The sequence below is a fragment of the Acanthochromis polyacanthus genome, chromosome 9, assembly GCF_021347895.1.
Source record: "Acanthochromis polyacanthus isolate Apoly-LR-REF ecotype Palm Island chromosome 9, KAUST_Apoly_ChrSc, whole genome shotgun sequence".
NCBI lineage: Eukaryota > Metazoa > Chordata > Actinopteri > Pomacentridae > Acanthochromis > Acanthochromis polyacanthus.
Genome location: NC_067121.1, coordinates 601,359 through 621,115, shown reverse-complemented (window position 1 = coordinate 621,115; position 19,757 = coordinate 601,359). Strand labels below are relative to the sequence as shown.

Sequence of the window (19,757 nt, the reverse complement as noted above, 5' to 3'; positions counted from 1 at the left end):
GCTGGGTCTTTAAACAGCTCCTTCAGCAGCAGACTAAGATATTCATCCTGCAAGAAGGAGCGCTATCACAGGTCATTCATATCATCTGCTGTAAGACTTCACAACATCAGCATCACTGGCTGATGTTCATATCAACCAGACTATAACATATCTCCATCTCAAACCATGATAAAATCTGCACAACAATTTTTTGCACTGCTTGCATCTTGCATTTTTAAAATGACATTTATTCCACAAGTCATTGAATGTTGCTGTCACTTATAGTGTATTTATACTGTGCTTATTCATTTTCATTTTTCATCCTTGTATATATTGTTCATATTATCGTTATTATTATTATATTTAAGCAAATGTTTAGTGTTGCTGTGAAACATGTTGCTGCTGTAACCATGGAAACTTCCCCTGGAGTGGGGAGCAATAAAGGATTATCTTATCAGGAGTCAAATTTTGTGTGTAATGAAGTCATGAATGAATTTTCTGAATCTAAAAAGAAATATCTGACCTCAGAGATCAGCCTCAGCTGAATGAAACACGACTGTACAAACTTTGTTATCTGAGCATCAAGAACTGGAGGCTTTGGTATTTATATTTAATTCTTAGCCATCGCAAAAATGGGACAAACATTTCACAACATAAGGAGTTAAATAAATCAGAAATGAAGATAGAAACGAGAGTTTAAGAACAACCAATAACACTTTCAAATCAACTCTAACACTAACTGGTCAACAGTGAAGTCCAGTAGAAATTGGAGCATTGTTCTTCTAACTCCTGTTATCAAAGAATCATAAAAACAACCTCCATCACAGTTAGTCAAGATGCTGCTACCAGTCTGTAACCAGCAGGAAGAGGAACAGAGAGAAGAAACTACAGATCAAAGAGGAGACGGAGAGATTCAGGGAGGAGCTGAGCTGTTACTGAACTATAGAAGAGACACAAACTTCCACATTCAACTCACTATCAACAAACATTACTTTGTTCAACATGGTTCTGTTGGATAATTGTGGGTTTTTTGTGTTGCTTTTCTACATTTTAACAGGTATGTGACCTCATACAACATGAGAATATTGTGATTCCAGAATCTAAAAAGATCAGATAAACTTAAAGATAAACTTTATTGTTCCCTCACGGGGGACATTTTCAATAATAACAGTATTCTCTTCCTTTAGGTGTCAACTGTCAACAACTCACTGCAGTCAAGGATGAAGAGTCCAGTTTAGAAGGCAGCACTGTGACTCTGTCCTGCAAATACACCAAAGGAGCTGCTGATTATTTCTTCTGGTATCGACAACATCCAGGAACAGCTCCAGAGTTCCTGATCTCTCATTTGGAATCGGGAGACATATCATTAAATCCAGTCCCTGGACTGTCTGTTACAGTGAGAAAAGAAGAAACAAAAATGGATCTGAAGATCTCCTCTGCTGAAGTGACAGACTCTGCTGTGTACTACTGTGCTGTGAGGCCCACAGTGACAGGAAACAGTAAAACTCTGTACAAAAACCTTTGGAGCAAAGACAACAGAAAACTCCACAACATCCACTAGAGGGAGACACACTCTGTTACACTTCTACGATCTGATTCTTTACCATCATCTCCATCTTTATCTTCTCTGTGAGCTCCAGTCAGACATAATGAGTCTCTGTGAATTTCCTCCTCTGAGGTTTCACACATTGTTTTGATATGTTATCACTGAGACAGTTTGTGGGAATTTCAGTTTCTCGGTGCTGCTGGACTGTAAAACTCACTGATCGTTACATTGTACTGTACTAATAAACCAGAGTTGAGCTACTCTGAAGGAAGACTGAAATATCCTGAGTGACAATCAAAGCCTCCTCACCTGTAAGTCTGAGAGGAGACTCAAAAGCCTAAAACATCACTCTATCAGTTATCTGTTGTAAATTCACATCAAGTTGTTAGAGTTTGTCATAAAACACAGAGTGAACATTTGTGAAACATGTATGTGGCAGAACTGCTTTAACAACATCAAAAATCTCACTGGTTCAACTTTGGCTTCTAACTAACAACCGACTAAAAGGTCTTCTCTGGTACCGCCCACTGATTCAATTCAACCAATCAGATCATTTCTATGTGCAGCGCAGAAATGTTTGAGAAAATCAACTCACCACTGAACTGATGAACGTACTGCAGTGGAAGAACATTGTTCATCTGATGTGTGTTTGACTTTAATAACTCCAAAGACATGTTGCTTTACCTCTTTTTGTTTTCATCTCACTTCATAGGTGAGTTTATGAACACATGAATTTCTCTTTAACCTGCTGTGTTCATGTTCACAGTTGAAATCACTCAATATTCTGTCTTTGTCATCAAGTTGTGTACAATCTAGTTGTGATCTGAGCTCCAGTTGAGCTGTTTGTGTTAAAGTGATTTTGAGGTTAAATTCTACTGCAATTTTTACTCTTCCTAATGCTATTTCAGAATTTTTCTTACCACATTTTTTATGTTTATTGCCATAACAGAAAGAGCAGAGTCAGGGAGGAGATGGATCAGAGGCCAGCAGCAGGGACAAGGATGTAGGGTCTTTACAGGTAAGGAGAGATTATAACTTCCTGAAAATAAGATATCTATTGCAGGGAGAAACCAGGCAGTACTGATCATTTCATGTTCAGTGTTTGGCTCCTTTGGCTACTCGTCCAGTAGATGTTCAAGGGACATTGTTGTCAACTCAACTAGAGTTTGGCCACTAAAACTTTAGATTTTATAGTTTAAAGTTTTATACTTTATAGTTTAAAGAACTAGCCTAGTTGGTCCCCTGGTATTGTACTGTGGCTGTTAGGGATTATGTGGTTCTTCAGCCACTAAGGACGGTGCAATTAAATGTAAGAGAAAGATAAATCGCTCTGAAAAATTTGTCCCCCTCACTTCTGAGATGGTGGTTACGCCCATGCAGCAAACAAACAAACATGGTGGAAAAAAAGAAAAGAGAGGAGAACCTACTGGAACTGTAGTTTGACAGCAAAAGGAATGAGTGGATAACAAAAAAATTCAATAATAATTTTTTTGGTTTTTTTGCTTTGAAAATGTGGTTGTTTTAGATTTGTAATTTGTTTTTCTTTGGTTTGGGGAAGTCCGACCGTCAAGACTACAGCAGAGGAAATTGTGTTTTCAATAACTATTTTTTTCAATGGTAAATTCTTTTTTTTTCAATGACAACCAATACTGTCTCTATTTTAACTCCATGAGGGAATGCCTGACCGTCTGAGCAAACAATGAGCTCCGCAAAATTAACTGCACAATGAAAATGTAAAGGATTACAAATGATTAAGACTGATAGTTATGGGAGACTTGTAAGTTGCAGAGTGCAGGAAAAATAACTTCATCACTCATTGCAATGAGATGTGCTTGTCCCTTTTAACCCTTGTAGCACCACTTTGTTTACAAGGCATGTTTTGTTTTTAAAAAATCTTCAAAATGCACACTCTTTTTAGAGCCAGAAACTGTCAAAATGGAAAGAGTGGTTCAACTTTCCCACTGTTTGTAATAAATACCATCAGTTTTGTGTGGTTACATAGAGAAAGCATCTTGAAAATAAGCCTAAAATTGTCAGATTTCATTGTAGTCACTTTATTTAAAATGTCAAATTTAAAAATTCACCAAAAATAACGATGGAAATTGTAAATAAAAAAAGAAACCCAAAGACTCTCTGCTCTGCACGGCAACTGAGAAGCCACGACTGACTCAGGGCAGTTGTGAGCATCAACCATGTGACCAAAATCCAGACACTTTTTAGGTGAAACTTTCAATTCATTTTCAATACATTTTATTCACCAGTTCAAATGGGTCATCACAAGACACTTCAATGAGGAAAGTAAAGACAAAATAATACAGAGAAATCCAACAAATCCAAAGTTTCCTTTGGATTCCCTGTCTGAGCAAGCACTTGGCGACAGTGGGGAGGTAAAACTCCCTTTTTCAGGAAGAACCCTCCGGCAGAACCAGGCTCAGACAAGGCGGCCATCTGCCTCGACCGGTTGGGGTGAAGGTAAACCCAGCGAACGATGCTGAGGTCAGGAACTGATACGGACTTTTATTGATTTTAAAACAAAAAAAACAAAACAAAAAAAAGGAACTGTGGATCCAGTCCATTAGTGCTGCTCAGTTCATCACATCAGATGTATCACATCCTTAAACTTGGACACAGCAGCAGCAGCAGAACGTCTTCTTTCTCCAGGAGAAGATGCGTTCGAAGCAGTTCTTCTTCTTTGTCTTTGTCCTTCTCTGGTCCTTCTCATTGCCTTTAGTGTCTTCATCATTGTTTCTGTCTTTGCTGGTCTCAGTGTCTTTAGCAGTGTCACTGTCCTCAAGCTTACTGCTCTTCAGGTCACTTTCATCATCAGGCAAGCCTGTCAGGTTGATTCTGTTCTCTGGATCTGCAGGCTTAACCGTGATGGACAGGCTGGTGGAGGGTCTCGGTTCATCGCTAAAAAAGAAAACATACACGGTTGGGTTTACATCCGACAAGCAGAGAATGTAAACATGAAAATCAACAAAAGTCCATATCAGTCTTTTGTCACCTGCTGGGCTGCTAATGTCTCACAACCTGTGTACAAAGTAAACAGAAACACACTTACCAACTGCTGGTGGGGGAGTTGCTGCTGAGGTAGCTTCTCGTGATAAAGGGATGCTTCAGGATACCACTGGGGGTGATTCTGTCTTTCTCGTCCCATTGAAGCATCGCCTTCAGGAGCTCGATGCACTCCTTTCTCTCATCAGCCTCTGCTAGGTTGTCCGTCTCAGAGCACACCTGGTGCAGAAAACATTTTGAAAGTCCAACAGTGGTCAAATCACCTTCCACCGTGAAATGTGAATGCCATAAATGAAGGTGAATTTTCAGCAACTAGCTGCTGCTTCCTAACGTACCGTTTCGATTTCATCCAGAGAGCTGAACTGGTAAACTGCGTCGTCGAAATGGGTCCCAAAACACTCTGTAGGTCTCTGAAAGAAGAAAACAATCATGCTTACTCAAGTCTTTATCTTATTGAGTGAGTAAAGGTCAGAGGTAAAATCACAGTAGGAGTATTGTACCTTCAGCTGCCACAAACCATCAGGCATTTTCTGAAAAAATAATTCTGATCTTCGTCCAGCATCGATGACATGTTGCGGTGGCGGACCCAACAGACCGATCATGCGTAGGAGCTGCAAACAAAACATAACACCGTGTTAGACCTGAAGCTAATCCTGTGACGGCTTCTAATGTGTTTCAGCTGCAGTAATTTACTCACTGTCCAGTATTCGGAGTCTGTTCCGAAGAGACCATCTGAAGTCATCATCCTCTCCATCACGCAGCCTAAGGACCAAATGTCGATGGCCTCAGAATACGGCAGGCCCAGGATGATTTCTGGAGCTCTGAATGTGGAAAAAACATCAAATGAAGATGTGACACAGTAGACAATAAGGAGACAGCGCTGAATTAAAGAAGTTTAAAAAGTATCAGTATTTCATACCTATATGCAACTACTTGGAGGAGCTTTCCCGCTTTGGTTTTGGAGCTGTACTCGGCCTCACCAAAGTCAATGAGTTTGACTCTGAAGGGCTGCTTCACACGATCCACCATCATGATGTTGTCTTCCTTCAGATCAGCGTGGATTATGCCAGCGCTCTTTGTCGTATCCAGAGCTACAGCCAGCTGCAAGTAACAACATTTATCAGGAGTTTGTTAAAGAAATCTGTCACATGACAATAAAAGCAGAAGTTGTAAAGGTTCCTGAAACACCCATGTTGATTCTAGCACCACTGAAGGAGAGAAACATAAGGAGACAATAGAAGGTCATACCTGCTCAATAATTGTGCGGACGTGTTCCAGAGGCATTGGCTGTTGTGAATTCCGCAAATAGTCCCACAGGCTGATGTCCAATTTTTCAAACACCAGTTGCCGCTTATTTTTTATGAAGATGTCTCCTTTGTAGTCGATGATGTTTGACTGCTTCGAGTTGTGGCTCACGAGCTTTTTCATGATTTCCGCCTGTGGAGAGACAATATGTTTGCTGAGCCACAGAGTCCAATCAGTTTTTCTCAACTAAAAAGTACATAACATCACCAGTACCACTACTCAGAATATTGTAGTAGTACTACCTCTTTTTGAAAAATGTCTTTTTTGTGTCACTGTTCAGCTGAAATCAGTGTCTTACCTCATGGTCTAGATTGCTCCATTCGGGCACCTTTACAGCCACGTGCTCTTCGGTGTCGTTCTTCACACATTCCACCACTAATGCAAAGCCTCCATGTCCGATTTCTTTCACGAACGTGTAGCCTGTTGAGACTTCGGAACGCTGGCTTGTGGTACTCTCCTCAGAGGAAGATGAGGATGAACTTTGAATGTTCTTTTTGAGCTTGTCACAGAAGCCTGAAAGTGAAGCAGACACAAATGAGAAACATATTCTATGGATGTCTTGTTGAACCATTGGTAATCTACCACACTGATGTCATCTCAGTTTTCAATCATATTTGCTAAATATTGAACCAATTATCATAAAACAACAGCACTGAGTGTTACAACCTGTTCTGAATTGTGTTATAAGGCATATTGGACAGTATTGCAGCAAAACTACATGGATGTTTCCTCAGAAACTCCAAAGTGTTTACTTCATTAAACAGAAGTCTGCTCTTTACAGGAGTACTGGTTGGTTTTAGTTATCCAGTTATGACCAAACCTGAACACTTCTTCTTTATCCAGGAGAAGGCGCATTGGAAGTAGTTCTTCTTCTTTGTCTTTGTCTTTCTCTGCGCCTTCTTCTTGACTTCAGTGTCTTCATCATTGTCCTTGTTGTTCTCAGTGTCTTTAGCAGTGTCACTGTCCTCAAGCTTACTGCTCTTCAGGTCACTTTCATCATCAGGCAAGCCTGTCAGGTTGATTCTGTTCTCTGGATCTGCAGGCTTAACCATGATGGACACGGTGGTGGAGGGTCTAGATTCATCGCTAAAAAAGGAAACATAGACGGTTGGGTTTACATCCGACAAGCAGAGAATGTAAACATGAAAATCAACAAAAGTCCATATCAGTCTTCTGTCACCTGCTGGGCTGCTAATGTCTCACAACCTGTGTACAAAGTAAACAGAAACACACTTACCAACTGCTGGTGGGGGAGTTGCTGCTGAGGTCGCTTCTAGTGATAGAGGGATGGTCGAGGATATCACTGGGGGGGGTTCTGTCCTTCTCCTTTGAGTTGTGGCTCATGGGTTTTTTCAGGATTTTCACCTGTGGAGAGACAATATGTTTGCTGAGCCACAGAGTCCAATCAGTTCTTCTCAACAACTAAAAAGTACATAACATGAGCAGTACCACTACTCAGAATCTTGTCGTGGTACTACCTCTTTTTAAAACAATGTCTTTTTTGTGTCACTGTTCAGCTGGAATCAGTGTCCTACCTCATGGTCTTGACAGTTCCGTTCGGACACCTTTATGGCCTCGTGCTCTTCAGTGTTGTTTGTCATACGTTCCGGCACAAATCCACAGCTTCCATGTTCCAGGTTTTGCATCAACTTGTAGTCTTCTGGGACTTCGAAAGGATGCCTTGTAGTACTCTCCTCAGAGGAAGATGAGGATGAGGATGAACTTTGATTGTTCATTTTTATCTTGTCAAAAAAGACTGAAAGTGAAGCAGACACAAATGAGAACCATATTCTATGGATGTCTTGTTGAACCATTGGTAATCTACCACACTGTAGTGATCTCAGTTTTCAATCATATTTGCTGAATATTGAACCAATTATCATAAAACAACAGCACTGAGTGTTACAACCTGTTCTGAATTGTGTTATAAGGCATATTGGACAGTATTGCAGCAAAACTACATGGATGTTTCCTCAGAAACTCCAAAGTTTTACTTCATTAAACAGAAGAGTGGAGTTACTTACTTCACAAAAGTTTGGTTATCTAGATTTTGCTGAAATGTGGAAGTCTCTGAGTTTGGTGTTAAGCTGGTTTCACTGAACTACTCAATAAACGAATAAATAACTCAATAAAATAAATTGAAATGGTGTCTCCACTCAGAGATTTTGTGTTTGCCATGAATTCTACAATGCCTTTAAAAACAATTTAAAATTTCTCAGCATTGTTTAATTTTGAAAATGGCATTTTAAATGACTAAAACTGGCCCTGTTTTCCTCATCTATCTGCACTTAATAACTTATAGTGACATATTCTGAGTAATGTTGTTATAAATTGTTGAAATCTCTCATTTATTAGAACATTTTCTGCTCAACCATGTCTCATTTGACAGATTTTTTCTCACATAAAATACATTTCAAATATATTAAAAAGGCTAACGTTTAGAAATGTGTTCAGTATGTTTATTTACAAATCAAAATCAAATTTAAAAAATAATTGAAATTGTCACTGAAAGTCTCATCTTTGAGCACACATTACCCCAAAAAAACAATAATGCAGAAATCAACCAATGATATTTTCTGACACTTTTCTACTTTCATGCCAGGATAATACAAAATAAAACACACAGAAGATTTTTTTAACATTAAATGCTTGGTCAGAAAAATGAAAAAGAAAATGTGATGAACTTTAGTAACTGATTGAGCAGATATGACAAGTTGTAGCACCAAAAACAAAAATATTGCTGGATAGCTTAATCCAATTTCATTTTGGATTCCATGTTGCAAGTTAAGGAAACAGAATGAGCTATTACCTTACTTATTACACTTACTGAATGAATTTACTGATCAGAAAAAAGTGACCTTAACTCTTGCTCACATCAACACATCAGATTATCATTATATACTCCAAAATGAATATTTCCCAGTAGAAAAATCCTGCTATCCCAACATATCTATGTATTTGGTCATGGTTATAGTCAAATTATTCCAAGTTTGGAGCTTTAAAACCATATTTTGTCTTAACAAACATGTTTGTCCTGCTCTTTACAGGAGTTGGTTTTATCCAGTTATGACCAAACCTGAACACATCACTTCCCTTCCACACTGCTAAGATCTTACTTTTTAATAACAAGATGTTAAAAATTACAAGACCAGTAAAAAACTGAGTGTTACATCCTGTTCTGACTCACAGATTTCATTACAAATTGGACAGAGTTGTAGAAAAATAGATTTTAAAACTTCCTTCTGAATGTTTCCTCTGGTGTTTGCTTCATCAAGCAGAGCAGTGAAGTCACTTACCTCAAAAATGTTGGCTTCTTTGGGTTTTCTTGAAAGGTTAAAGTTGAGATTAATCTCGATGTCCTGCTCGTTTCAAGTCGTCCTGTTGTCTTGTTGAAATCTGGAAGACACTGTGCAGAACTGTCTGCACCCTGATTTAAATGCAGCACTACCTCGTTCAAATGTAAACAAAGCAGCATATATGTAATGTTGTTATTTTTTAAACTTTTAGCTGTCATATTTACTGTAAAGAAAGCACACAGTGGATAAATTTGGGTTCATGTAAAATGCTGAAACACTGGTGTAGTCATTGTATATGAGGAATATGGCTTTCCAAAGGGAACAAACCTGGACTTAGTTGAGCCTTTGCAGAAAACATGCTGGGGGTAAATTGTGCCATCAATTATGTTGAAGTAAAATTTAAAATGTTCCATCTCATATAATGTAAGATCTGTCTCCATTTGTTCATGGATGACCTGATGGGCTGAAAAGTCATTCTGTCCATCTTCATCTGCCACCTGACGTATGAACTTCCCCTTCTTTACTTCTCCTACACTGCAAAAAGTCCTCCTTCAAAAACAAGAAAAAAACCCACAAAAACAAGTGACATATTACTTAAACTAAGCAAAATTATCTGCCAACAGAACAAGAAAATTTGGCTTGTCAAGATTTTCCAAAACAAGTAAAAATATCTAACCTCAATGAAACCCAAAATACCTTAAAATTAGTATATTCTCACTAATAACAAGTGCATTTTTCTTGGAAGAAATAAAAAATATGAGACCTCTTTTCTCAATATGTTGAAAAATATTCTGAAATGAAGCAAATGCTCGTGCCATTGTCTTGACATAATGATATGTAGTAAGCATTACATTACTTGAAAAGTTATACTAAAATCTAATTTACTTTTCTTGATGGAACGGCAACAGTTCAGAATATTTTTCTCTCTATGTAGGATAACTTTCTTAAAATTCTTAAAATGAGCCAAATGCTGTGGAATTCAAAAATATTCATGCTTATAATCAGTGATCCTGACTACAAGAACAGTAAATGTCACTTGCTTAAATGAAGATACAAATCCAATTTCTTTTCACCTCTTTATTCTATTTAAGGTGCAATCTGTATCAAAAACATTTTACAGAAGAAAGTGCTCTGAGGAGCCCTGAACAAATGCTAAGACCTGAACAAACTGACTCATCTAACATTTTCTGGAACTACAGAACAACGTACAAGCCTACTCACTGAACTTCCTCCACTCAGCCATAGCTTTTTTATATGAAGAAGTCATGTCTTGGTCATGGATGGCATCCATGAGGACCTCTGTCTGCAGCACAGAGAGGAGTGTGGTTATGCACTTGGGGTATGTGAGGTGAAAGGTGTAGCAGCATGCCATGATGTACATCACACTGAGATGTCCTCCTTTGGGAAGATCAGCACAGGCATGGTTCCGATGGCCAGAATGCAGTTGCTCTCACAGACGATCACTACAGGGCTGGAGAGCGGTCTTGCGTTCAGGAAAGCGTTGGGGTCTTCCACAGACTGAAACACAAATAGAAATATGAGGCTAATTAAGTGTGAATTGAAGCTTATTTGTGTGTGTGTTTATGAGAGTAAACTAAATGGATATGTGGCAGGGTAGCAATGCTCGTCTTTGTCTATAATTGAAATAAAAATGAATATGTGGAAGTGACACAAGACAAGAAAGTGTAAAAGAAACAAAGTAGTTGTGAGCCAGTGTTTATGACTTTTTATGGATGTGTGTCAAGGAGCCTACTACACAGCCTGCAACTACAGCTGTCATTCTGTTTTGCCTGACTGATGTGAGTCGTCCAGATATGTTCTTTGTAATGTTAGACATTTTTCTTTGGTCATTGCCAGGCTCTAGTAATGCAACAATATTCTTCATAAACAGCTTCACTGGGTTAAGGCAGTAAAAGCAGTCTGATGTCAAAATATTGGAAGCATTTATCATTTCTGTTTTGTGGGATCAAATACACAGGCGAGTTCAGTGATTGTTTAATTTCTGAAATGTCTTTACTCAATCCTGTCGTTTGCTTCTTTTTAGTACTTAAGAAGTGCCGTGATGTAGCTTGATAGGAGATGTCAGAATTGACCACATTATATGCCACATGACATATGATGTGCTGTAGAATACATCTCTTTCAAATTTGTTTACTTCTGTGGCTGTATCACAGCTTATGTTGCAAAGAAAATGAAACTGAGCGCTTCACCCAGTTTCTTAAAGTAGGCCTATTCCTTTCTCAGTGTGGCAATATGAATGTTTTCAAAATGCAGTGGTGTGATGTATCAAAAGCAAATATTTACAATAAAAAAAATCAGGAGAATGTCTAAAAATGCGGTCCCTTAACAATAGAGTTTAATAGCCCTGTTGTAAAGCATGTGAAAAACTATCAAACATCATTTTTTTACCTCAAGATGTGAAGAATGGCCTCACTTGCATGCCCCAACTTCTTGGGTGGAGCAATGGGTGATGGGAAGACGTCTGGCAAAGCTTTCATCATCGCAACCCCTCGCTTTACTGTGAAAAACAAAACCACCTAATTTTATTTACTGCAGTCAGTTATTCAAAAACAACATAAAACAGAGTAACAAGACAAGAAACAGAAGTGAGTGTGGTTGGGAGAGACTGCAAGAAGCAGTAAACTGCAGGTGGGAAAATGAAAAAAGCACATGGTAGAAGTGGTTAGGATGGTTGACAAGTTATGTAAATGGAAAATACTTGGTGGATGTGTGAAACTGAGCAGCACCAGCAGCACTGACTACTGTGGTCAGCTCATGGATTCTTAAGTCATCAAATGATAAGTAATTACCTTTATCAGCCAGTGGAGGTCTCATGACTTTTTTGAAAACGCCATAAAACTGGATCTTCTCACAAAAGGTCTTCCAGCGGTTCTTCAGTTCAGCTATGAAGTGGGGGTTGCCTTGATTGAGGATCCGCTGCAGTTCATCCATTATCTACCACAAAAGGACACATAGCAAATACCTGTTAAATCAACATTCCAATCAAAATCTAGTCAATAAAAAATGCCTGGACCCATTATGTAAAGACCAAACAAATGAATTTCCCTTCGGGGAGCAATAAAGTTCTATTCTATGTAAGTAGAAATTGCAGCGTAACCTGCTTTGTGAATTATGAAACAACTTGCGCAAAAAAGAACCTGGCCAACATCTGTCCTTAATTTAAAAAATGGAAAATGGCTAACAATCTATCATTTGTAAACTAACATACATGCATCCATCCATCCATCCATCCTCTATACACCGCTTTATCCTCATTAGGGTCGGGGCTGACTCGGGCGAAGGCGGGGGACACCCTGGACAGGTCACAGTCTGTCACAGGGTTACATATACAGACAGACAATCACACGCACATTCACACATCTATGGACAATTTAGAGTAACCAATTAACCTCAGCATATTTTTGGACTGTGGGAGGAAGCCAGAGTACCCGGAGAAAACCCACGCATGCACAGGGAGAACATGCAAACTCCATGCAGAAAGATCCCAGGCCGGGATTTGAACCGGGGATCTTCTTGCTGCAAGGTGAAAGTGCTAACCACTACGACACTGTGCAGCCCCACATACAATCATATTAAACATAAATCAACTTAAAATGATTTGATTTGCTTACATGATCCACTTCTCTGAAGCAGGGATATGCTTGAAGAATCTTGGTAGGTCTGTCGTGCTCCTTCAGAACATCAGAGTCGATGTAAGCCCGTCTTGCTTGGTATTCCAGGTCCAACAGCTGGGCAACATCCTTCTTGTTGGGCCTGGGCTTGGATTTGTATAGCTCCTGCAGAACTTTGTAGTGTCTGGCCTGGTTCTGTGGGCTGTCAGTAGTTTCAGGCCCTATTGTTGAAATGAAATTATGATTACTGTTTCACTTTCTGCCATTACAGTTTGAAGAAACATACAAATATTCAAAGTTACTGACTTTTAGTTTAATCATTTCAATGTTTGTATCTAAAACTAAACCATGTATAAATGACTTCTAAAAAGAAATGTGACAGTACATCCACAACAACTCACCACACTTTCTCACAACTCAACTCTATATGGAGTAGATGTTTATTGATGGAGCAAGACTGCAAAGGCTCTGGAATTCCTGAGCTGATCAAAACTCAGATAAGCTGTCCCTCTCTCCAGCACTGACCAACACCCATCTCTATAGGAGGATTGAGACATTTGTATTTCTGTAGGTTTTCATTCACAGAAGGATGGAGCTCCTGTGAACATTTAAACCCCTGGAATAACTTCTTCTTTTTAAAAGACAATGACTTTCAATTATATGCTATGGATGTTTGTTTAATGAACTTTCATGCTAAAATCCCTTTTCAGCTTCAGGAGACCCTCAGCCGGAGACGTCTCTGCCTTCCACAGATCAGATAACAAGTCGTAAAACTTTATGGCTGAAGGCTGGAGTCACCCTCTCACTCTCTTTGACTGAAACAAAGAGACTGGAACTGAACTTACAAAACCTTGCCAAATTAATATTTCTGGAATGTATTTTGTGTTTACAGAATTACCAATGTCAGTGGAAATCATTCATCATTAACATGAAAATCAAGATTCTATCTTTCACAGAAGCTGATTTATTAATTTGTGATGTTTAATCTGATTCCTTCTTTATTACTCCATTTAGGTTGAATGATGACCGTTGTATTTACCTGTTACCAAATCTCTGACTTGTTATATTTTCACTGTGATACATATTTTTAATGTCATAAACATAAACATATAGTTATGAATGAAATGATTCACATCATATGAACATATGTATTAATCTACACATTTCACTTTCACGCAACTGAATATGGTGGGATAGACAGATCGTGTTTTGCGCGTTTAATATCATATTTTAATCCATTCTGGACTCCTCTTTCTTCTCTACTCTGTGAGAACAAAGAGATTCCAAATTCCTCCAGACTCGCGCCTAAAAGTTCTCTCTCTCCGCCCAGGTCCTCCCCTTAGCTGGACCCACAGATAAAGTCAGCCGTCGCCCACATCATCTCTCTTACCGCTCTTACTCTCTTGCCCGCTTCACTTCCCTTTCTTCACTACCTGAGGAATCCATAACAGAGATTCCCATTATTTTCTGACCTAAAGCGCGTTTTTTCCTATCTTCGAAATTCCCTCACCATCTCAGTTTGTTAACTATTTATCTCTTAATATTTTTGTAACTTAAGGAGACATTTTGCTCAATTTTAAACCAACGTTATTCGTTTTAATCTGAAGAACAGATTCAGAACCAGCATTTATTTTTCTTAATTTTGACCGTTTTTCATCAACACCCGTTTTTCTTGGCTAAAGCCTGAGAACCATCATTTTTAAGCACTCAGCTGAGAACTCCGGAGACCTGCTGGATCAGGTCTTTGCATAGAACCGATCAACCCGCGGCAGGACATCCAGGCGGCCCTAACGACGACACACCGCTCCGAACCTGCCAGTCCAGACGGTTGTGCGGCTAATCTGAAGGCCCTGCACGTCCCAGCCCATGACGGTTCACTTCAATAACTCCAGCTGAGTTTGCTCTGATTCCATTCTATGGGTGATGTACTAACCGCTTGGTCATTTAATTCACTTCATCAATTTATTCTTTTACAAATCATTAGAATTCTTAATCCAAATTACCGGTTACCTCGTCAGGTTAGCTCTGGCTAATCCTCACCATATTTCCTTCTCTCTCACACCTACTTCCACATCCCTCACACAAGCACGCGCACACACACACACACACACACACACACACCATATCTACACTGTACATAGTCTTGTGTTTCTTTGTGTAGAATGTGGTCAATTTAACCGAGGATTCAAGACTTTTTGATATGAGATTGATCAAAATTTTTATGAATATTAATTTTTTTTAGTAAAATTAATATTTTTCCCTAGAGATCTAGGGTGGTGCCCCAATTATTAATAACGAGAGCAATAAATCATAACGTAGTACTCTTACATTGATAATAAAATACAATATTTCTTTAGCATATTCCAGTGAAGTAATAGTTACGAGTCTGAAGTCTTAAGTCAGCAGGAGTATTCTCTCTCTTTCTCTCTCTGCTCTTTCCAGCTGATCCACCAGAACCAGACTGAGCTAAAGCTGCTACCATGAAAAGATAATCTTGATGATTAATGATTAATACCTTAAAGGCACTCCCCCTTTTCAATACTTGTAGCAATTTTAATACAAAAACACAATCTCAGTATGTGCTCTTACCATCCACCTGTTCAGCCTCCAGGGAAGTGCCTCCAGACTGCGGTGATGTTTCCAAGCTCAAAGTTGAAGCATTGGACCCGCTGTCATCAGTGGGTGACCCATGGCTGCTGCTCTCAAAGCTGATGGCCAGTCGCCTCTTTCTTGAAGGAGTTGCTCCCTGCTTCTTTTTGGGGGTTGTCACATTTTGGACCCTTCTCAAAAGCTGCTTCTTCACAGATTCCTGACAAAAACATGGAACATAAAAATCACATTGATCGTAATGAAATTACCGCATAAAAGCTCCGATCCCGAATAAAGCATATCCTCCTACCCACTCAGCTCCACTGGCTGCAGACCTGTCCCGCAGCATTGGGTAGTATACAATCAGACGCTGAGCCATCACAGTTAGCTCACGGCTACTTGGATATCGGAAGTCATCCCCTGCAGCTCTCTTTATGGCCATCATGCTTGTTACTGTGTTCCTTATTATGCGACAGCGAAGCTCTTTGGAGAGTGTGAAGTCTTCTTCTTGTCCAGCACGCTGTTTTTCAAAAAAGGTGGTTCTTGACAGCTCCAGCTCTGTGTCTGTGTATACAACATATTGTGGACTTTGAAGCTGTACAGTTCTGCTGGCACTGTCTCCTGGCTTTGAAGAGGGGACAGGTGCAGAGAAGGAAGAAGGAGTGGACAAAGCGTTTGGGGTAGTTGGAATTGTGGCACCATCATAAGTTCCAGAGGAGGTGCCTGGGTGAGGCTGCTCCAGTTCTTCACACTGAAAAACACAAAAATTGATCTCACAGTAATTGTAAGTAGTGCACTACAAGCAACAACACCAAAAAGGAAATGTTTCTGTCAGGTTTTGCAGGATTGGGCCAAAATGCAGTTACAACCAAACAGGTAGCAAAGAACAAATAGGAAGACTAGAGAAAGTTAGGAAGAATAGACACTACAAAATAAAACAGAAAAACGAACAGGGAACAAAAGACACAGAGCATGACAGTTTCACTGAAATTGTAAATCACAGCATAGTTTAATGTCCACACAACGTTAAAATCGGATATCACCTCATTTTCACCATGAGTGGTCCTCCAAATGGCTTTCCTTCGGAAATAGTGCTCAGGCCCCGGAAAGAGGTCACACAAGTCCACCTTAGACAGACTGGGAAGCAATTCTGTGCTAATATTAGCAGCTGAAAAACACATACAATCACACTGTAAATATACAGTATGAGGTCATAACCTGGTTAAGTCAGTGGTGGCAGCACAGAAGCACAGCTGAAGCAGGAACATATATCTACATTTAGCTAAAGTCTAACCATGATTTTGAACCCAGCCGCGCGCGCGCGCGCCTCCCCTACCAACCCTCCGCAACCATTCTAACGTGCAACACAAAACATGCTAAAGCTAAAGTTAATAGCTGCCTAAAAGTTGTTCCTTCTGTTTCTGACAATAAAATAATATAAACTATTTTTACGGCAAGACTTTTCGTGTAGCTGTTCACTGTTTCTAGCCCACATTTGGCTAGAAGGTCAGTTTGTTCAAACTAGCATGTGAGGACTTAGCTAACTTCACAATTAGCTGACCATGCAAAGGCATGTAAAAGCAAATTAACATTACCTTTCAATACTGCAACTGTTGTAGGATCCATGCCTGAAAAAGCATTTCGAGTTTCATCCGTGGCGTAGTCAGTTTATAGGATTTCCAACAGTCTTGCAAACGGCAGAATTGTGCACAGGTAGCCTGCTGCAACTGACCCACTGCAGACGACAGTTGTCGGACTCTTTCTGGCCGTTCCATTTGGAATGTACCATGTCATAAAATGGGGGGAGGCATACATGTTGTACGAGGGGAGAATGTTTGAACTAATGCAGTCATGATTTGAAATTCATACAGTATATTGAAAAAAATATTACTGCATGCAGTTAATTCCATAAATTACATTATAAATACGAATAAAAAACATTTAAAAAAATCTTAATTCATAGAAGTCCCCTATGCTGCTAGATAATGTGGTCAACAGGCCGTTGTTTTACGTAATTTTCCCATCTCTTTCAGAGACTGCAGAAGAAATTTTACCTTCCTGTAGGACTTAAAAATCATTTTTGAAAACTTGTTGATGGCTCCCATTTAAAATTGTGTCCCTGATTTTCAGAGATACCAAATGCATTGCAGGTTGTTCTGTACAAAGATGAAATAGAGGTCTGTAATACACTAAGATCATTTGCATGAGACCGGAGCAAACGTAAATCCAAAATACAGGTTTAATAATTGTAATAAATGGCAATACTTGCATAATTCAGAAATCAATGATCCTTGCATACATAGTGATTGGTAATATGCCAGAATGTGGATTAGTCAAAAATGTATGTCTTGTTGATTCTCTGCTTTATTGTTTGTAATACCAACTATTTCAAACTATACACTTTGATAGAAAAGTCATCGCATATCAAGTTCAGGTCCCATACCTTGCAAAGGCTACTGAGTCAGTGGATGCTGAAAAGCTGGTGGATTATACCTCTCATTACACAATCAGCAGCAAGAGTCATACCTTTGTACAGGTAAAATACCATCTTGCGAATGTAATAGAATTATACAATAGTGACAAATAACTCGCAGTGCTCCCCAGATGTCACATGCTTTTAAAGCTGCCCTGTAATTTGGAAGCACTTATCTGAATGTACATGAACTATTTCTGATTGAAATTGTTTGAATGTTCCATGTTAAATGTTTAAATATTAACTATCAGTTTACAGTACTGTTCCAACTGTACTAATATTTAAGTACATATTTTATTGTGGCTGCACAGCGGCGTAGTGGTTAGCACTTTCGCCTGCAGCAAGAACGTCCCGGTTCAAATCCCGGGGTGGGGCCTGGGATCTTCTACATGGAGTTTGCATGTTCTCCCTGTGCATGCATGGGTTTTCTCTGGGCACCATGGCTTCCTCCCACAGTCCAAAAATATGCTGAGGTTAATTGGTTACTCTAAATTGTCCGTAGGTGTGAATGTGAGTGTGATTGTTTTCTGTATATGTAGCCCTGTGACAGACTGGCGACCTGTCCAGGGTGTCCCCTGCCTTCACTCAAGTCAGCTGGGATAGGCTCCAGCACCCCCGCGACCCTAGTGAGGATAAAGAGGTGTATAGAGAATGGATGGATGGATATTTTTATTGTTGCATAGATAACTAAACAGTAGATTTCATTTGGCTGTGATGTGTTTAATTATTTGGAGGGATACAGTCGTGTCAAAGTCATGATTTCTTATTTCATGCTTGAAATAAGAAATTATGACTTTGAAAAAGAAGTTTTGTACTTATGGATGTTGATGAAGCAGCTTTGTAACAGTTAATATTCTAGTTTCAAGCATGTATTACTCAATATAAGCCATAAAATCTCAGTAACAAGCTGTAATATCTTACTAAGATAATTTAGGACCAAAACACTTAAAACAAGTAAAACACTCTTACATAAAATCTGCGTAGTGAGAAAAATTATCTTATCAGACAAAAAATAAGCAAATATCACCCTAATTTGAGATATTTAATCTACTTAGATTTCAGTTTTTGCAGTGTACAGAATTATTAATAAGTCTACCTGATATTCGACCAGCGAAGTATTAGATTAGACAAATCTAATAAATAGCATATGAAACACTCTTGTTGTGCTGTCAAGAAGAAGTTTCAGGAATCATAAGGGGAATTATTTAGCTTGAAAGGTTATGTATAAAATTGAGGTAGCTGGAATCTATACAAGTTAGGACCAAAGATGTGAACAACAAAACAATTGAGGCACTGAACTTATATTTATGCACATTTATTAAACTAAACTAAACAATAACAACAACAATAACACACATTAAGGAACGAACAACGACAACACAAAACGAATAAGATGGTGAAGATGTGAATGATGGGAAAAGGAAGGAGAGAACACAATATTTCAACGTAACACTGGCATTAATATTACAATTGAAATATGGAGTTCTGAGGGAAAAGGGATAAATAGACCACACCTGAAAGCAGCCGTCAATTTGATAGTAGGCTTATTTGTTAGCCTGTAAATTTTATCTTTGAAAAGAGAATTTGAGAAAGTTGCACCAAGTTCCAGTGACTGAAAGGTACTTGCGTGCCGTGATGATGATGGTCGGTCGCCTTGGTTGATGTGGGTCGGAACAACGGTGGACAGAGTGGAGCCTCAGAGTGATGGATAGCAAGGTGACTTCAAAATTCAGGAGAACTCAGGAGAACTCAGAGTGGTGCTTTCAGGAGAACTCAAAAGAACTCACAAAATTCAGGAGGACTCAAAATGGTGGTTTCAGATGTGGTCTTTTAAAGGGGTGCCTTTGCATATCATTAACTCAGCAGGGGTCTGGTACATCCCCTGTCAGTGGGGCCTGATGTCCAGATGTCCCTCACAGAGT

At 39.2% G+C, this 19,757-nt stretch overlaps 1 protein-coding gene across 1 annotated transcript; it reads right to left on the bottom strand.

Moving 5' to 3' along the window:
• Positions 1-4,140: 4,140 nt before the first annotated feature.
• Positions 4,141-16,434, bottom strand: LOC127535479 (homeodomain-interacting protein kinase 1-like). The gene is made up of 18 exons (XM_051953637.1): positions 15,673-16,434; positions 15,363-15,582; positions 12,774-12,994; positions 11,952-12,096; positions 11,551-11,659; positions 10,363-10,659; positions 9,142-9,690; positions 7,381-7,601; positions 7,083-7,210; positions 6,666-6,931; positions 6,144-6,358; positions 5,789-5,977; positions 5,460-5,641; positions 5,238-5,361; positions 5,041-5,151; positions 4,876-4,950; positions 4,587-4,759; positions 4,141-4,435 (listed from the first exon to the last, which is right to left on the bottom strand). Exons 8-18 carry the CDS (start codon positions 7,579-7,581, stop codon positions 4,141-4,143), a joined length of 1,959 nt encoding a protein of 652 aa, XP_051809597.1. The 5' UTR covers positions 7,582-7,601; positions 9,142-9,690; positions 10,363-10,659; positions 11,551-11,659; positions 11,952-12,096; positions 12,774-12,994; positions 15,363-15,582; positions 15,673-16,434.
• Between the last annotated feature and the right edge of the window lie 3,323 nt (positions 16,435-19,757).

What these genes read in the sequence shown, in the direction of transcription:
- LOC127535479 (XM_051953637.1), bottom strand. Translation starts at nt 7,581, where the DNA reads ATGAACAATCAAAGTTCATCCTCATCCTCATCTTCCTCTGAGGAGAGT. An exon ending in AACTCCCCCACCAGCAGTTG is followed by an intron (nt 6,932 to 7,082) that starts GTAAGTGTGTTT and finishes TTCCTTTTTTAG; the next exon opens with CGATGAATCTAGACCCTCCA. An exon ending in CAGACTCCGAATACTGGACA is followed by an intron (nt 5,152 to 5,237) that starts GTGAGTAAATTA and finishes TTTTGTTTGCAG; the next exon opens with CTCCTACGCATGATCGGTCT.